This window comes from Pituophis catenifer, unplaced genomic scaffold (genome assembly GCF_029215685.1).
Source record: "Pituophis catenifer annectens isolate HBS135680 unplaced genomic scaffold, rPitCat1.0.hap2 SCAF_3, whole genome shotgun sequence".
NCBI lineage: Eukaryota > Metazoa > Chordata > Lepidosauria > Squamata > Colubridae > Pituophis > Pituophis catenifer.
Window position 1 is genome coordinate 102,879,895 of NW_027256883.1, and position 17,858 is coordinate 102,897,752.

The 17,858-nt window shown below is 39.3% G+C and overlaps 1 protein-coding gene across 4 annotated transcripts in view; it reads right to left on the minus strand.

The window, feature by feature from the left end:
- Positions 1–17,858, minus strand: part of LOC139314897 (calcium load-activated calcium channel) — a 188,552-nt gene that overhangs the window by 100,537 nt on the left and 70,157 nt on the right. For 2 of the 4 annotated variants that reach the window (XM_070940876.1, XM_070940877.1), the window contains exon 7: positions 8,489–12,559. In XM_070940876.1, coding sequence (XP_070796977.1) covers positions 12,461–12,559 — 99 coding nt within the window. In that variant the 3' untranslated portion in view covers positions 8,489–12,460. Of the gene's footprint in view, positions 1–3,489; positions 3,689–5,603; positions 5,802–8,488; positions 12,560–17,858 lie in introns of those variants that run through there. The other 2 variants (XM_070940874.1, XM_070940873.1) reach the window with 2 other exon arrangements.

Consider the following 17,858-nt stretch of genomic DNA (forward strand, 5'->3'; position numbering starts at 1 on the left):
GCCCCAGAAGAGACGTCTAAAGCGACACTGGAGGACCAGTAACTCCAAATCTGACCGAACACTCTTAAGAGCCTTTATTAGGACTTAATTTAGTGGCGATACAGGCGGCAAAATGTTCACATTTTTCCGCACTTATTGCATCCGCTGATTCGCGCCCAGCCACCCTATTTAGGTTGACTTGCTCCCTCCTTCATGCAGGGGGAGTGGAGGAGCCCTTGCAGGGTAGAGCTAGGAGTTTGTGCAGTTTCTGTCGGATAAAGTCGCTCAGATTCGGATGGACCTGGACTCTGATTGGGCAATTACGACCGAGATGATGGGGGCAGGTCTTAGTCCTATTGTGTGGGATGAATTTGAACCTGTGACTTCTGAGGAAGTGGACAAGGCTACAGGAGCAATGAGTTCCTTCACTTGTTTGTTGGACCCGTGTCCCTCCTGGCTGGTTTCAGCCAGCAGGGAGGTGACACGAGGCTGGCTCCAGGCTTTAGTTAACGCGTCCTTGAGGGAAGGGTCCTTCCCGCAACCATTAAAGGAAGCGGTTGTAAGGCCCCTCCTCAAGAAGCCTTCCCTGGATCCAGCAGAATTAAAGAACTTTCGTCCAGTCTCCAACCTACCCTTTGTGGGAAAGGTTGTACAGAAAGTGGTGGCACTTCAGCTCCTGCGTTCATTGGAGGAAACGGATTATCTAGACCCTTTTCAGTCTGGCTTCAGGCCTGGCTACTGCACGGAAACTGCTTTGGTCACGCTGATGGATGATCTCTGGCGAGCCCGAGATGGGGGTCATTCCCCCATCTTGGTGCTACTTGACCTCTCAGCGTCTTTTGATAACATTGACCATGGTATCCTTCTGGGACGACTAAGGGAGTTGGGAGTGAGAGGCACCGTGTTATGGTGGTTTTCCTCCTATCTCTCTGGTCGGTCACAGTCGGTGTTGGTAGAAGGACAGAGGTCGACCCCTAGACCCCTCGTTTGCGGGGAGCCTCAGGGCTTGGTCCTCTCTCCCCTCCTATTTAACATCTACATGAAGCCGCTGGGTGAGATCATCCGACGATACAGGGTGAGGTATCAGTAATACGCTGATGATACCCAGCTGTATATCTCTACCCCGCGTCAATTCAGTGAGGCGGTGGATGTGATGTGCCGGTGCCTGGAGGCCATGAGGCTCAGACTTAACCCAGACAAGACCGAGTGGCTGTGGGTGTTGCCTCCTAAAGACTATGTTGATTGTCCATCCTTGGTTCTGGGGGAGGAGAAATTGTCCCCCTCAGAAAGGGCTCGCAATTTAGGTGTCCTCCTAGACTCACAGCTAAGATTAGAGCAACATCTGTCAGCTGTGGCTAGGGAGACCTAGCCTGGTGCACCAGGTTCTCCTGGTGTACCAATTGCGACCCTACTTGGATCAGGAGGCTCTCCTCACAGTCACTCATGCCCTTGTCACCTCACAGTTAGATTATTGCAACGCACTCTACATGGGGCTACCCTTGAAAAGTGTTCGGAGACTACAGTTGGTCCATAACGCAGCCGCGAGAGGTGTCGTGGGTGCACCTAGGTACACCCACATTACACCAATTCTCGCGAGCTGCACTGGCTCCCTATTGGTCTCCAGTCACAATTCAAGGTGTTGGTTATTACCTTTAAAGCCCTACATGGCTCAGGGCCAGGTTATCTTCGAGACCGCCTTCTACCGCATAGCTTCCAGCGACCGGTAAGATCCCACAGTGTTGGTCTCCTCCGGGTCCCGTCAGCTAAACAGTGCCGGCTGCCGGGCCCGCGGGGTAGGGCCTTCTCTGTGGCTGCCCCAGCTCTCTGGAACCAGTTACCTCCTGAGATCCGGACCATCCCCACCCTATTGGCCTTCCGAAAAGCGGTGAAGACCTGGCTTTTCCGGCAGGCCTGGGGCCGTTGATCTCGCTGTTGCGATCTGGCGAGATCCAGCCATGAATGGTGTGAATGGGTTTTAATTGTTTTTAATGTTTTAATTTTTAATGTTTTCATATATGGTTTTTAATTGCATTGTAAGCCGCCTTGAGTCTTCGGAGAAAGGCGGCATACAAGTTGAATGAATGAATGAATGAATGAATGAATAAATAAATAAATATCCAGGTGCATATTTTGTGTATTAATTAAGTCAGGGCCAATGTTGGCATTTGAGTGGCATACCACAGGTCACACACACCTTTGGGAAAACAAAGAAAAGACCTGTTTATTAGTTTAGTTTATTTAGTTTATTTTCATTTCAATGATTGTGGGAAGCTGAAAGGGAACTTTGAAAAACATGATCATGTGACCATATCACATTGCAACATCCTATCATGAGATGGTCACCAAAGAGCCTTGGTAGTACAGTGGTCTAAAGCCCTGTTATTAAGACCAGCTGCCTGCAATTACTGCAGGTTCGAATCTCGCCAGGCTCAAGGTTGACTCAGCCTTCCATCCTTTCTAAGGTAGGTAAATTGAGGACTCAGTTGTGGGGGCAATAAGCTGACTTTGTATAAATATACAAAAGGATGAAGGCTATTGCTTAGCGCATTGTAAGCCGCCCCGAGTCTCCGGAGAAGGGCGGCATATAAATCAAATTTTTAAAAAAATGCCCAGATAACATGACCATGGGGATGTTGCAATGGCCTTAAATATAAGGACTAGTCATAATTACCACTCAATCAATGCCGTCATAAGTTTGAATGGTTGCTGAATGAGTGGTTGCTAAACAAGGACCTCCTGTACATTTAAAATCGCAATTTGGAAATGAGTTTTGATAATTCCTCAGTATCAAATTTAAGATTTGGGAGGTCACATGAGATCCTACACTTGGTAAAGAAATGAAATAAAAACACTTTGGCAGATGATTCATATTTGGAGTCATTATTACACTCTACATTAACATGAAGCCTTTTCTGTTTCATTAATAGCATGCTGAGTGATGGAAAAAAGTGCAAAGACCACTGACTGCATTGTGCAATAGTATTTTCTAAAATGAAAAATCACAACCACTTTGTAATCCAAAGCTAATTTCAAAATATGTGTCTAGATAAATATTCCTCTTGTATTATTTGTATGGGCATCAACACTGATATATGCTAAGGAACATAGAGAAGGCCCAGTTATATTTTCTGTTTCTATGGTGGAAAAAATATTTTTGATACAGAAATTATTTTCTAAAAACAATCATAATGATATAAAAGTGTATTCCTATATAAACATAAATTTTGTATTAATTACTTTACTTATACATCTTGAATAAGAATCCTCAAAATCTTTCTATCAGCAGATTAATAAATCCTGCCATAAAAACGCATAAATAAAGATATTTGAAAAAACAATATATTTTTTCTCTTGTATTAGTTATTATCTATTTATCTAAAAGGATGTAAATGTCATTTATATAACTTTCAAGTCAGCTATTCCTGTGGGTGTGATAAGAGGTCAAACTTATATAGCTGTAGAACATTAACTCTCTAAGATTTCAATATCACCATTACAACAGATGATTACCAGTTGCCGGTTCATAGATCTCCTCACTGTGATCCCCATCCACAGGCTGGTGACGGGTACCTTCTCGGTAGTTGAGAGGTTGCTGCAGTTGAAATGTACCAGTAATGGTGCTCATTGCAGTAGAATGGAGTAAACGAGGAAAGCCACGGAGAAGAAACAATAAACTGGAACTAAGAAGCATCCGAGGTCTGAGGCAAAGCTGCAGAGGATGTAATATATGCATGCTCTGTGACAAGGTATCTTATGTAAAGTTCAGATTCTTTAAGAATCAAACCCATATGGATATTAGTTTTCTTACAAAAATAGAGTAGTTTACCATTGCCTTTCAATATTATTATTAGTTTTATGCCCCATCTTTATTTTCTACAACTCAAGCTGGCATACATAATGTTCCCATCTCCTTTTCCTCACAACTGTATGAGCCAAGTTGGGCTGAGAGAGGAACTAGCCCAAAGACATCCAGCTACATTTCATGCCTAACTTGTCAGCTCCCAGTTTCTAGTTCAGCAGCAGTTTAATTAGTATGCCAAACTGGCCCTCACGGATTCCCAGTGTAGCCTATAACTCTGGATTCCCTGGGATTGTCTCTCATACAAGGATAGCTTTGCATAATTTTTTCAAGATCAGCCATTTGTGCTTTATTTAATTCAATTATTAAACTGGGCACTTAGAAATGGCCTAGTTGACTTTCAAGCTCCCTTCCAATTCTATAAATCAATATTATCTTTCAGAAAAGCTTCCAAAATAGTTTACAAAACAAGGCAAAATATTTTTATTATTGAATTCAATAATCGTGGGCACTCATTTCTGTACCAGAATAGTTGTATAAAGCATTATAGGTTGTATAATCCACTCTGGAGCATCATACATTATTTAGTACCAACTGGTGTACTTTTAGCTGATTTATGCATCCAATTTACACACTCACTTGATACACAAAAATAAACTTTGTGATAGAAACACGCAAAGCCTGGTGTAATAATTTCTTGAATTAGTCCTCGATTTACAACAGTTCATTTAGTGACCGTTGAAAGTTACATCACTGAAAAAAAGTGACTTAGGACCTTTTTTACACTTACAACTATTGCAACATCCCCATGGTCACATGATCAAAATTCAGATGCTTGGCAACTGACTCCTATTTATGATGGTTGCAGTGTCCCAGAGTCATGGGATCCCCTTTTGCGACCTTCTGTCAAGCAAAGTCCATGAGGAAGCCAGATTCACTGAACAACCTTGCGAATAACTGAACTACTGCAGTGATTCACTTAACAAACATGGCAAGGAAAGACAGAAAGTGGGACAAAACTCACTTAACATTCTCATTTAACAACATCAATTTGGGGCTCTATTGTGGTCATAAATTAAGGGCTACCTGTACACACACACACACACACACACACACACACACACACACACACACACACACACACACACACTCTCTGCGCACGCGCAGCTAATGGATCAACAATTTAAGAATCAGTAAATTTGTCAGTAAATTGCACATACTGCTAGGAGGCCACAATGGTAATGTAAGATTAATTGCGGTTCAGAAAGCAGCTTTAAAAAACAGGGCGGAAATGAAACAGGCCCAGCCTTATAAACCTCAGGCCTAAAACCATCTTGGGAAATGGAAATACCTCCGACAACTGGAATAAAGAAAATTGTTTTGCACACATCCCGCTCTGATCAAAAAATACTCGCTCCAAAACGAATACGAAAACAAAGCGCGTTCCTTTCGTATCTACTTTTCACAGCAGGGGTGGGGGAGGGGAGGTTCCCTTTTTTTCTAATCGGAGAGTAGAACCGCCTTCCTGCGCGCGGATCAGTTCAAATAAAAAAAAACCGTATTTGGACAGGGAGATGCTGGGTTGCTCTGTACCAGCGTATGTGCGGGTGTAACCATAATCAGTAGGAATAATCTATTGCAAAAAACAAAAACAAAAAAACCCCACTCCCGATTCTCTCTTTACTTCGACTGGGAGACCGCCCTGTCCACAATGAACGGGAAAGCAGCAGCCTTCTGCTCAGATCTCAATTCAAACTGAGTGGAACTATTTCTGTTCACGGATACGTAAACCACCCTTGCTTCTTTAGTCATCGCTCATACTCACATTTCAGATACTGCACCTGCGCGCCGAGAATCGCCCTTTGATGTGGAAGGAGCCTTCTGACTCCTTTCTACAACTCCACCCACTCCTTTTGTAGGAAAGCCCCTCCCTATAATGGGGCAAAAAAGAGCAAGGGGCATTCGTAGTCCAGGTATTGCCTCACATTTAGGATTGCACATTGAATCCGCCTCCCACGCTATTGGCTGGTTATGCGAAACCATGGGAGGAACAGCCCACAGCTAGGAGCCTTTCGTCGTCCAGGAGTATATTTGCTGAGGCAACAAGTGACTTTAAGAGTGCCTGCACCGAGGGCGGAGTCCCGTCCTCCCGAGAAGGGAGAGGAATTCGGGTTAAATATTTAGTCAGTCACAAATTTTACCCTTTCCTTGTCAATTTAGCCTCATAATTCTCTATGGCTTCTCTAGATGTGCAAAATCACTGTTTCTATTTCGTTCATAATTTTACTTATTATAATAAATACTGTAATCCCCAGGGGATAGGATAGCAAGGTCAAAATGTATTTTTGAGAAAAAATGTCCCAGATACTCAATCCCAGTACTTTGTTCTGTATTTATATTTTGGCATATACTATTTTTCCGAGCTATGATTACTCTTACTCTTGCAGGAACAGGAAAGCAGGGCATTTCCCCTCCAAGCTCCAGTGTTTCCTCTAACAAAATGCTTAAATATATTTAAGAAATATCAGCACAGCTATTGAATGGAGCCAATACTGTGGAATCACAGATGTCTCAGATTAGTTTTGAACAGCTAGTAGTAGTGGTATTCAGTAGCGGAATTCATTCAATTCCCATTCTAATGAGGCAGTTTATATTCCCAAATTGTCTTTGCCTAGAATATTAATTTAGAAGAACCTTCTGACACTTGCAACTGGCCTTTCATTTATGATAAGGTCAACATTTTTACTGAATCACCATTTGATTTCTGCAATATCAATAAATAGATCAATAAAGTCCTTCCTGTCTTAGACTTCAGACTCAGTACAAACTGCAGACCAAACAGTTTTTTATTTTTCAATTACAAAGATAAACATTCCATCTTTCCTTATGCAGTGTGTTGTCTGGGTACAAACATCTCTGTGCAACATTGTTCACTGTTTGCCACATCATTCACATTAACATTATTTCTCTAGACTTAATATTATATTAAACATTTAAACATTGTAAAGCTCTCCCTTTTCTTCTTAATACATTCTAGTGATACCATATTAACATTAAACATCATTATTCTCATCATACATATACTAACAATTTTCATCTTATTTATATCGATGTATTTTCTGCTTGTTCTTTAGCCTTCATTTCCAAACTTTTTATCCTCCAACCATTGATAAAATACTTCCCATATCATATAATATTCAGTTTGTTTTTTCTCCTTGATTGCTAATGTTAATCTATTCATTTCTGCACATTCTAATATTTTCCTTATCACCTTCTCATCAATAGGAATAGCTCCACTTTTCCAATGTTGTACAAACAGAATTCTAGCTGCAGTTAATACATGAATAATTAAATATACATTCTCTTTATTATATATTTCAGGCAAGATTCCTAACAGAAATATTTCTGGTTTCAACTCAATATGTTGTTGTATCATCTCTTCCAACCATATCTTAATTTTTGTCCAATACTTCTTTGCTTCTCCACAAGTGCACCACATATGATAGTAAGATTCAGGTATTTGGTGGCACTTCCAACATTTAGTTGATTTATCCTTAAACATCTTTGCCAACCTTGCCGATGGTAGATGCCATCTGTAAAACATCTTATACAAATTTTCTTTATATGCAGTTGATATTGTTAATTTATAATTCCTGTCCCACAGTTTCTGCCATTTATCTAGTTGTATCGTATAACAAAGTTTTTTGCCCATGCTATCATTGTCTCTTTTACTTGTTCCTCTTCCATTTTTATACCTAATAAGTATTTATACATTTCTTCTGTTCCTGTTAAGATTTTATCTAACTCCGTTAATTCTTTGTAAAAACCCTGTAACTTAGCATCTTTCTCATATCTAAACTGCATCTGGACATGTGAGTAACACGTTATATTGATCCCTTGCTTACTCATTTCTTCTTTTGTTTTAATAATAATAATAATAATAATAATTTTATTTCTATACCGCCCTTCTCCCGAAGGACTCAGGGCGGTGTACAGCCTATTTAAAAACACAAAAAACACGACAACAATTAAAATTTAAAATCATTAAATAATTAGGCTCCAATTAAAATCCCAGAAATTTAAAATACCCACTTTTAAGTCCCACTTCTTCATTCAAGATATCTTTATAGCTGACAATATTTCCCATATTAATAATATTTGGGTGAATCAATGCTTCCATTGTTGAAAGCCAAACTGGTATCCTCAAATAATGTTCTTTAATTTTCTCCCACACCAATAATAATGCATTGTTATGTCCACGCAGGCATGAACAGAGACTTTTTCTTCTGCTGCGCAAGTGCGGGACGTATTTTAAAGTTATGAAGAACCTTGGTGGTGCAGCGGATTAAAGTACTGTTAAGTAGCATTTAGCTGCCAGCTGCCTGCAATTACTGCGAGTTCAAATCTCACCAGGCTCAAGGTTGACTCAGCCTTCCATCCTTCCGAGGTAGGTAAAATGAGAACCTGGATTGTGGGGGCAATAAGCTGACTTTGTATAAAAAGAACACCGCTGGGGGGGGGGGGCGAAAGCCCTACTAAGCAGGTATATACAAAAGTATGAAGGCTATTGCTTAACACATTGTAAGCTGCCCTGAGTCTCCGGAGAAGGGCGGCATATAAATCGAACCAATAAATAATAATAATAATAATAATAATAATAATAATAATAATAATAATAATAATAATAATTTTATTTCTATACCGCCCTTCTCCCGAAGGACTCAGGGCGGTGTACAGCCTAATTAAAAACAGAATAAACATCAATTTAAAATAATTTAAAAATATTAAATAAATTTGGCTTAATTTAAAACCCCAAAAATTTAAAACATCCAATTTAAAATTATATTGCTAATCCAGCCTGGCGGAACAATAGGGTCTTGAGTGCGCAGCGAAATACCCGGAGGTCAGAAATCTTACGAATTATTGTTAAAGGCTGAGAGTTTCCTATAAAAAGAGGCTGTCAGCAGGGAACTGCATGTTGGTTTATAATGAATCTTTATCTTAAATAAACATTGCTGCTGTAAGTCTGGCTCCTCGTCTGTGTTTCCACGCACATTTCATTGGCAACAAAGGAGGAAATGCTGGGCTCTGAGCCAACATAGAGAACTGCTGATTGAGAGGTCGTAGAGATAAAAGGGGCATGCGTGAGTGATGACTGTTTTGGAAAGAGAAGGGCTAACCCACCACAGTTTGCACCATTTGAACCTGAAACACAGACGTAGGATTCTTATTTAATCCTTTTTTACTGTATATTGGAAGCTAATGACTATACAAATATCACAGACAATCGTAAATGAGCGCTTTTCTTGAGCATTTGTGGAAAAGAAGTGTTTGAGATGGCAAGGGCTCTCATTGCGCCTCAACCCCTTCAGACGGTTTCTTGGGACATATTATTAAGCAAATTGCAGGAACATTATGCTCCCCGACCATCTTGTATTGCTAGAAGACACACTTTTTACCATAGGCACCGGGCAGAGGGTGAGTCTATCAGCTGTTACATGGCAGCCCTCCGGAAACCAGCTATTTGTTGTGAATTTAGCAACCTAGATGAAGTACTTGAAGACAGATTGGTCTGTAGGGTTCAGGATGTTCGGTTACAGAGATGATTATTGGTAAAACCAACATTAACGCTACAGAAAGCAGTAGAGGCGCGGAAGCCGCCAAATCGTCAAACAGATCGATGGAAGAGATACAGAAGTTGGGCAACCTCCTGGCGGCTAGTATTTTATGTTTATGTTTTAAAATAATAATAATAATAATAATAAAAAAAAGTTTGCCGTGCCGCATTGCCTGCCCCCCAAACAAGACAGACTTCAATTTGTAATGGGGGGGGGAGTGTGGCCCGCTGAGACTACGAACCCCAGAAGACGAGTGTTTTACTATTAACATGGCGCCCGTCGTTTAGAGAGGGTGAGCAATCAAACCGGAATTCCGGGAAGTAGTAAAATTTACATTACCATCCATATTGCGGGATCTCTCTGCCAGATGGAAGTAGATACAGGGTCAGCAACAATAATCGTATCCTGGCAGATCCCACAGAGATCGGTGCCACATGGAGCCGAGCGGAAGCTTATGTGTAGCCATATTAGTTTTGAGAGATTATCAAGGAAATAATATCCCCATCAAGGGTAGCAGAACCTTACATGTAGAATATAAAGACTTCTCCGGGCCACTTAAATTGGTTTAAATCTTAAATCTTTTTTAGCTGTTCTAGCATAAATTGCCAATTCAGATTGTCAAACGCTTTCTGTGCATCTAAGAAGTTCAACACCATTTACTTCTCTGGATCTACTTCATAATACTCCAAGGTGTTCAGAATTATTCTCATGTTATCTTTAATTTGTCTCTTAGGTAGAAAACCATTTTGATCCGGATGTATGAATTGGTTTAAAAATCGTTTTAGTCTTTCTTGACTAAAAATGTATTTTTATTGGCACAAAATGCATTTCTTCTATTTCTGTAGGCTTGCCTGCATATATGCAGCACAAAAATAGCATATCAAGGCATCCTTTTCCCTTTACATTTTCTTCTTGTTAAGTAGCTGAAATAGTTTTACAATGAAGTGATGGGCTCTTGGCAAGTAAATAGGCTAATCATTTGTTCTATGAAATGTCTAGCATTAGCAAAGGTAAATAGAAAAAATACAAGAACAAAGCTTGAGCAACACTAGAGCTAACTGAGAAGGCATGTTCCAGGACCCCTCCATTAAGCAATGTAATTGTTTGAGCACAAAATTGTGCCTTCTCAGTGGCATTTGTCCTATGGAACAGTACCTTCTGGATTGTCCCAATCCTGTTAGCACTTCACAAGGCATTGGAAACCTAGCAATTGAATAAGGGGTGGTGGTAAGTGGGCTCTATGGCTTCCTTGGCCCTGTGATTATTTTTTGGAGTTGTTTTAATTAGGTAAGCCAGAGTGGCTTATGTGTGATAGGCTGCTAAATAAATTAAATACAAATACAATAAGGATAAAAGAAAATATTGCCAGAGGGAAGAAGTGTGATTAGTACAGTCATGCTTAGATAACAGGTATATTATGTAAGCAAGGAAGATGATACAGAACAGGATAAACAATTAAATTAACAATTTAATTTAATTTAATTAACAATTAAATAATTTTTGGCATCCTGGGAGCCGCAGGGGAACATCACTAATATGAACATATCACTAGAGTGAATGGTTTAAGGGCACCCTCTAAGACAAAAAAATAGGGAATCTGTAGCCTCCATGCTTCTTCTAACATCTGTAATAGGAAAGCTATTAGGAAAGATTGTCAAGTAGCCAGTCTGCAAGCAACCAGAGAAGAATGGTACTATTTCTAGAGTAGCAGCATTAGATTAACCATATTAATGGTTTTTAACCATTTAAAAACTGAAATGAATATTTTGGTAGACCAGTGTACCTTGATTGTAGTAAAATGTTCGATAGTTTGAAATTTTTGTCACAAGTTAATTAAATATGGGCTAGGGGGAACTGCAATCTAATGGATTTGCAACTGGATGAATATCCAAAAGGTATAATAAATGCGATTTCTAGGACCCAATACTCTTCAGCATCTTTCTAAATGAGCCTAGAATAGCATGGGATATCCACAACATTTGCAGATGACATTCACCTAAGCAGATTGGTACAACTGTAAAGATTCACCTTTCTAGTGAATTACCAGATAAACAAGAACAAATAGTGTGATGCAGCTGCATTAGCAGAGGCACTGTATCCAGATCAAAAAAGGTAGTACTTGTATTATATTCAACAATGAATGGACCACAATTAAGATTACTGAGTCCAGTCCTAGGTATCTTGCTATAAAACAGACATGCAGAAGTTAGAATGGTTTCAGAAGAGATACTAAGATGATAATGTTTCTGGAAACCAAGCTCAGTGAGGAATGGCTGAAAGAGATGGGCATGTTTAGCTTTTAAAGGGAAAATAAAAGGAGATACAATAAGCACGTAGACATATCAAAAAGGTTGCCAATTGACAACAATGAAGTATACTTATTGAAATATATCACAAAATTTCCATTTATAACACTGTTCCTCCTTTTTTTCCTTGCCCGTTTTTCTCCTTGCCACTTTCACACTGAGACAATGGAACAAAAACCAAATCAACAAAAATATGCTGTGAGGAAAAATTGTAATTATTTCTATAAATTAAAATTACAATAATTATGGAGATTAAGTGTCTCATGGCAAATTTTCTCTCATAATTTAATTGAGCCTCCATTATCCATTAATATTAAATGTTGAATGACAATATATGATCTTTCTTATAAATTCCTAGAGAAATCCAGTTAATGTTGGACTAAATTAACATTTGAAAAATGGCAGCAAGAGGGAAGACAAATTAAATAGTTAGGGATAATGGAAATTCTTCTTTGTTTATCAGTAAGAGTGGAATCATGTCTTTAAAAAAAACCAACTTTATATGAATCCCTGCCCCATCTTTAATTTCAATATGTATTCTTACAAGTTTTTCCAGACTTTAAGATTTTTATGAAAGTACCTTCCCTCCATCCTGGAAACTGAGAGCCAACCTATTTGTTCAACTTGGTTCAATTCATAACACACATATGTTACTAGATTATCTTGGGGATCCAAATATTTTTAGAAACTTTTCTATAAAATCTGAGTATTTTTAAAATATTTTCATTGGCAAGAGAGATAAAATTATTTTTCTTATTTCAGGAGAACTTCCCAGCTTGAGGTGGGGGGCCAAGGAATCCTCCAGCCTGCTTGGTGGCAGCTCGGGAAGGAGCCAGACCCAACAGCTTCTGAATATTCTGATAAAGGAGTAAAAAGACAGAAGCACTGAGTAGTGCATTTAAAATAAGCTTTCCCTTAATAGTCAAACCATATGCAAACACTGTTAATCAACCTCAAATAATTGCTAGTTTCATTTACAAATTGAAAAAGTAGGTGTGCTTAATCTGTACCATTCTGATTATAAAGAAATAAAACTGTAATTATTAAGTACAGTTAAGGGATTTTGAGAACTTATATTCTCCTGTAAGAAATAAAGGAGATAAAATGAAGATTTAGATTCCAGTATACAAATAAGCTGACTGATGTAATAATTTCAATTCAATTATTGCAGTTGTTCAATTTTCTTTATAGTGTTAAAGAAATGATTTGCTATTGCCTTCTTGTGGCCTCCCCACAACTTTTCAATTTAGGAAGCACCTCAATTTAGGAATTCCTAATGATGCTCCATATAATCATAGCTAACTTTGTTTGGCATGAAATCAGCCAAGACTGGCTAAGTGTTACCACCTTCTAAGTCACCATTCAATTACCAAATATGTATCGTGTAGTATGATGTGGTATAGTACAGTATATCATACAGTATTTATTTTTATATCTGTATTTTATATTTTGCAGTTTGGAATTTTTGTTTGCTCCGATTCACTTAATACTGTTAACTACCTTGACTATTCAATTTTTCTTGAAACACATACAAATCAAATTAAAACTTGAATTTTGCCAACTGCTGCTATCCAAGTTAGTCTGGGTAAAATGTCTTTTCAAGCAACATACCCTGTATTAGCATAAAATATAGTATCCTCAATATTTCAGGAAATGTGTATGGAATTGAAGTTGTTCCAATACAATTAATAGGCTTTGAAAGCAATAGCAATAGGACTTATATACCGCTTCACAGCCCTCTCTAAGCAGTTTACAGAGTCAGCATATTGCCCCCAATAATCTGGCTCTTCATTTAACAAAGTAATTTAACAAAACACATTTCTGAACTCAGAATAAATCTAATTACTGTATTTTTCAAGTATAAGACGTTCCGGACTAAAAGACACAAAATAGTTTTAGAGGTGGAAAACAAGAAAAAAAAATCTGCTTCTGCCTTCCAGCATTCATCTGGTATTCATCTGACTAGCATCCTTGCAACAAGCAGCAAACAGCCTGTCTCCTCATCTGCTGCCTCTGCTGGAACCTTCACTGCCGAGCAGCTTATTGGCGGTTGGATCAGCCTCCCGGAATACTGACAATCACCTGTTCTAGGTGGCGGGGATCACCGCCGCCATTTGCCGCCGCCTATTGGCAGTGATCAGCAGTGGCAAACAGGCAGTGGCGATGATAGGCACTGGTAATTCCCGCTGCCTAGAACAGCAGTATTGGCAGTATTCCAGGAGGCTGATCCAACCGCCAATCAGCTGCTCAGCATTGAAGGCTCCAGCATTCCCTGGCAGAAGCAGCAGACATGGAGGAGGCAGGCTGTTTGCTGTTGCACCAACATCCTCCCCATCGCAATATTCGCTCTATAAGAGACACAGACATTTCCACCCACTCTTTTGGGGGTAAAGTGTCTTATAGCGCGAAAAATACGGTATCCCTAGCTTTTCAGACATGGTGTTAGACTCCTAATGTATTATAACGGAGTTTCCTTACGATACCAAACAAGAAAGGCAGTTACTAAAATTATAACACACAGTAGCAAAGACACAAACATTCTAGGATTATGATGATGATGATGATGATCATCATCATCATGACAACCACCCTTGTCCAAAATCGATCCACTGGATGATGATAGTTTGAGATAATTTGAAAGCAATAGACCAGTGATGGCGAACCTTTTCAGCACCAAGTGTCATCTGGGATCAGGAATAGGTTGCCCAGGGTGCATGCATGTGCAAGAAAATGTACTTCTGGTTTCTGGCGCACACATGTGCGCTAGCTGGCAAATGTTCAGGTTACTGCCGCGCATGCTCACCCCAGAAAATGGAAGACCAGCTCTTCCAGTTTCCAGCACTGACGCAAGCAGAAAGGCCAGCTGATCGTTGCATGCACATGTGCACCAGAAACAGGTGACTTCAGGCACACGTGCCATAGGTTCACCATCATGGTAATAGACTATAATCTACCACTCACAGACAGATACATAGGATAAAGAGTCTAGAACCCAGATACTGTCCAAAGTCACCCAGTCTAGAACGACTGGTCCAAAGTCACCCAGTCAGCTTCTGTGTTTAACAGAGCTAGAACCTAGGTTTCCCTATTCCTAATCCAGCATATACATACATACACATTTTTATTTTTATTTATTTATTTATTTTCAATTTATATACCGCCCTTCTCCCTGAGGACTCAGGGCGGTGCACAGCCAGAATTAAAAACATGAAATACAAATATTAAAAACAATTAAAATCTATATAAATTTGGCCCAAAATTTAAAAAACCACAAACCAATTAAACATTTAAAAATTTTATCCCCCATTCCTAATCCAGCACATACATGCATAAATATAAAATGCACAGAGATATACACTAAGAAATGAGAGAAATAGACAAGTGTTCCATTTTGTTGAAATTTTAAAATGTTTACTAGAAAAAGCACAACAGATCCATCAGTAGCAAACTACACCAATCATTGCTTCTAATTCTCTAGAGCAGCGGTTCTCAACCTGGGGGTTGCGACCCTTTTGGGAGTCGAACGGCCATTTCACAGGGGTCGCCAAAGCCCTCTCTCGACCCCCCCCACGCCTTCACTCACCCTCACCCTCTGCCTCTGTTGGATCGCCATTCGCCGTTCGCTTACCCTGCCCACTCCCAATCTATTGCTGCCTCCGGAGTCCCAGCTGATGGCTACAGGGAAAAAAACTTTAAATTCTTGCTGGGGGGCTTCAAAGAGCCGCCCTACAGCTGATCAGTGTTAAAAGAAAACAAATGAATAGACCGGTGCCTGCAAAAATAGAAAAAACAGGCCCTTTCAGCTTCAGCATAGGTTAATTACCATAAGTTGATTTGATCAGCCTCCGGTCTCTCAGCTGATTTGCTCTCAGCTGTTTTGTGGAGGGCTCTGTTGCTAGCTAGCTGCAAAGAGGTAAATTCCTGGAGAAGATTTTTTTCCCCCTAGTTATGCTGAAAAAGCGAAATTGAAAGTAAAGCAGGGTCTTTGCTGCAACGTGACTGTCACTGCGTTATTTTATTTACCAGCTGAGCTCATCATTTCTGGACTATCAGACTTTCCGTACCTTGCCAAGAATTGTTATCAAAAGCTACTACGCATGTCCATCCACCCACATTCCTTCACACACTTTTTCCTTTGTTCTCTTGCCACGAGTGCCGGTTGCTGGAAAGCAGCCGGCCCAAATTATTTTCAAAATGTAGCAATTATCTTTCTTAGTTAGTGAGGTGTTTTATTTTCTTTATAACAAATAAATGAGTTTTATTAGAGAACTTTTCTTCGGGTTTTCTTTTCAGAATATTGCAACTTGGAGAAAGCCACGATCCATCCTCTAATCAGGGTGATTTGTCCCAGAGCCAATTATGGGATTAATCGATGCCCTGACAGTGACAAAATGAGACAGAGAGATTTCTTTTTCTTTTTCCTCACCAAAAAAGGTAGGTGCAAAACTGCAAACAATGGGAAATTTAGGGCAAAAGAGGAGGTTCAAGATTTTAAAACACAAAAGAAAAAAAGCTCTATTTAACTAGGGAATTGTAATAATTGAGATACTATTAATTGTATATTGTGTTGAAAGCAGAAATGGTTAAGTTGTGGTTTGGAGGAATATATGGGGGAAATTATTTGGTTTATTATTATTGGTAAATATAATTAATTGATTTGTAAGAAATTGGATTGCATGGAAATAATTGGAATATTCATGTTCATATTGATTAATATACAAAAAAGATAGTTATATAACTAATTGATTTATATTAAAATGTTGAATTTGTATTAAACAACTGTATTACATAATTAACCAATGTGAGGATGGATATAAAAATAGATGACAACGGGAAGGGGTATAATATAGAATAGAAGGGAAAAATTGAATTTGATTAAGATTAGAGATGAGGATGAAGGGTAATATTGGTTTTTTACAAAAATAGATGAGGAATAAATATGGCAAAAAGGAAATACAGAAATTGTAAATTTAATCGAAATGACTAAACACTGTTTAAATTTATGAACCGGCCAAATACTCTGTTCAAAGAAAATACATTGTATGTTTGTATGTGTGTTTCTAATTATTGTTATTTATTCCTATTTGTTCTCTTTTATTCTTTAAAGTTTAACAATTCATTCTTTATCTTAATATCTTTATATTTGTTTGGGGTTGGCTTTCTTCTCTTTCATCTTTTTTATTGTACAGCAATCTTTCTCCTCAAACCTACCACCTCTGTCTTTTCTTTCCTTCTTACTTTCTCTTCCCCCCTCTTCTTCTTCTCCCTACTTCCTCTTCCTTTCTCCTTCTCCTCCTCTCTTCCTCCCTCTCTTTCCCTCCCTCCTACTCTAATTTCCCTTCCCTTCCTTCATCCCTCTCTATTGCTGTATCCTTTTATGCATATGGACTACTCAGAGGGCTGAAAAAGTTATTTTTGACTGGTCCTCGCACTTTTGACCAGTCCTCGAACTTACGACTGTCTGCACAATTTACGTTTTTCCCCATCTTGTCACTATGGTGAAGAGAAGCAGTTGTGAAATGAGTGACATGGTTGTTAAGAATGCTACAATGGGCATAAATGATGACCAGTTATAACTGCGAAGACCGGTCAAAAGTGCGAGGACCTGTCAGAAATCACTTTTTTCAGCCCTCTGAGTAGTCCTTTTGTGCACAGGGACTACTCAGAGGGCTGAAAAAGTTATTTTTGACTGGTCCTCGCACTTTTGACTAGTCCTCGAATTTACGACTGTCCTCAGATTTTACGTTTTTTGCCCTATCTTATCACCATGTTGAAGAGAAGCAGTTGTGAAATGAGTGACATGGTTGTTAAGAATGCTGCACAGGCATAAATGTGAAGATGGTCATAAGTGTGAGGACCAGTCAAAAGTCTGAGGACCTGTCAGAAATGACTTTTTTCAGCCCTCTGAGTAGTCCCTATACACATAGCCATGGCCACCCGGTCACATGACCAGCTAGCCACGCCCACCCAGTCACATGACCTCCAAGCCACGCCCACAAAATAAGCCACGCCCACAGAACCGGTAGTAAAAAAATTTAGAACCCACCCCTGGTTGGGGGCCACCACAACATGAGGAACTGTATTAAAGGGTCGCGGCATTAGGAAGGTTGAGAACCACTGCTCTAGAGTTTTTCTACCAGTTATGGTTATTCAGCC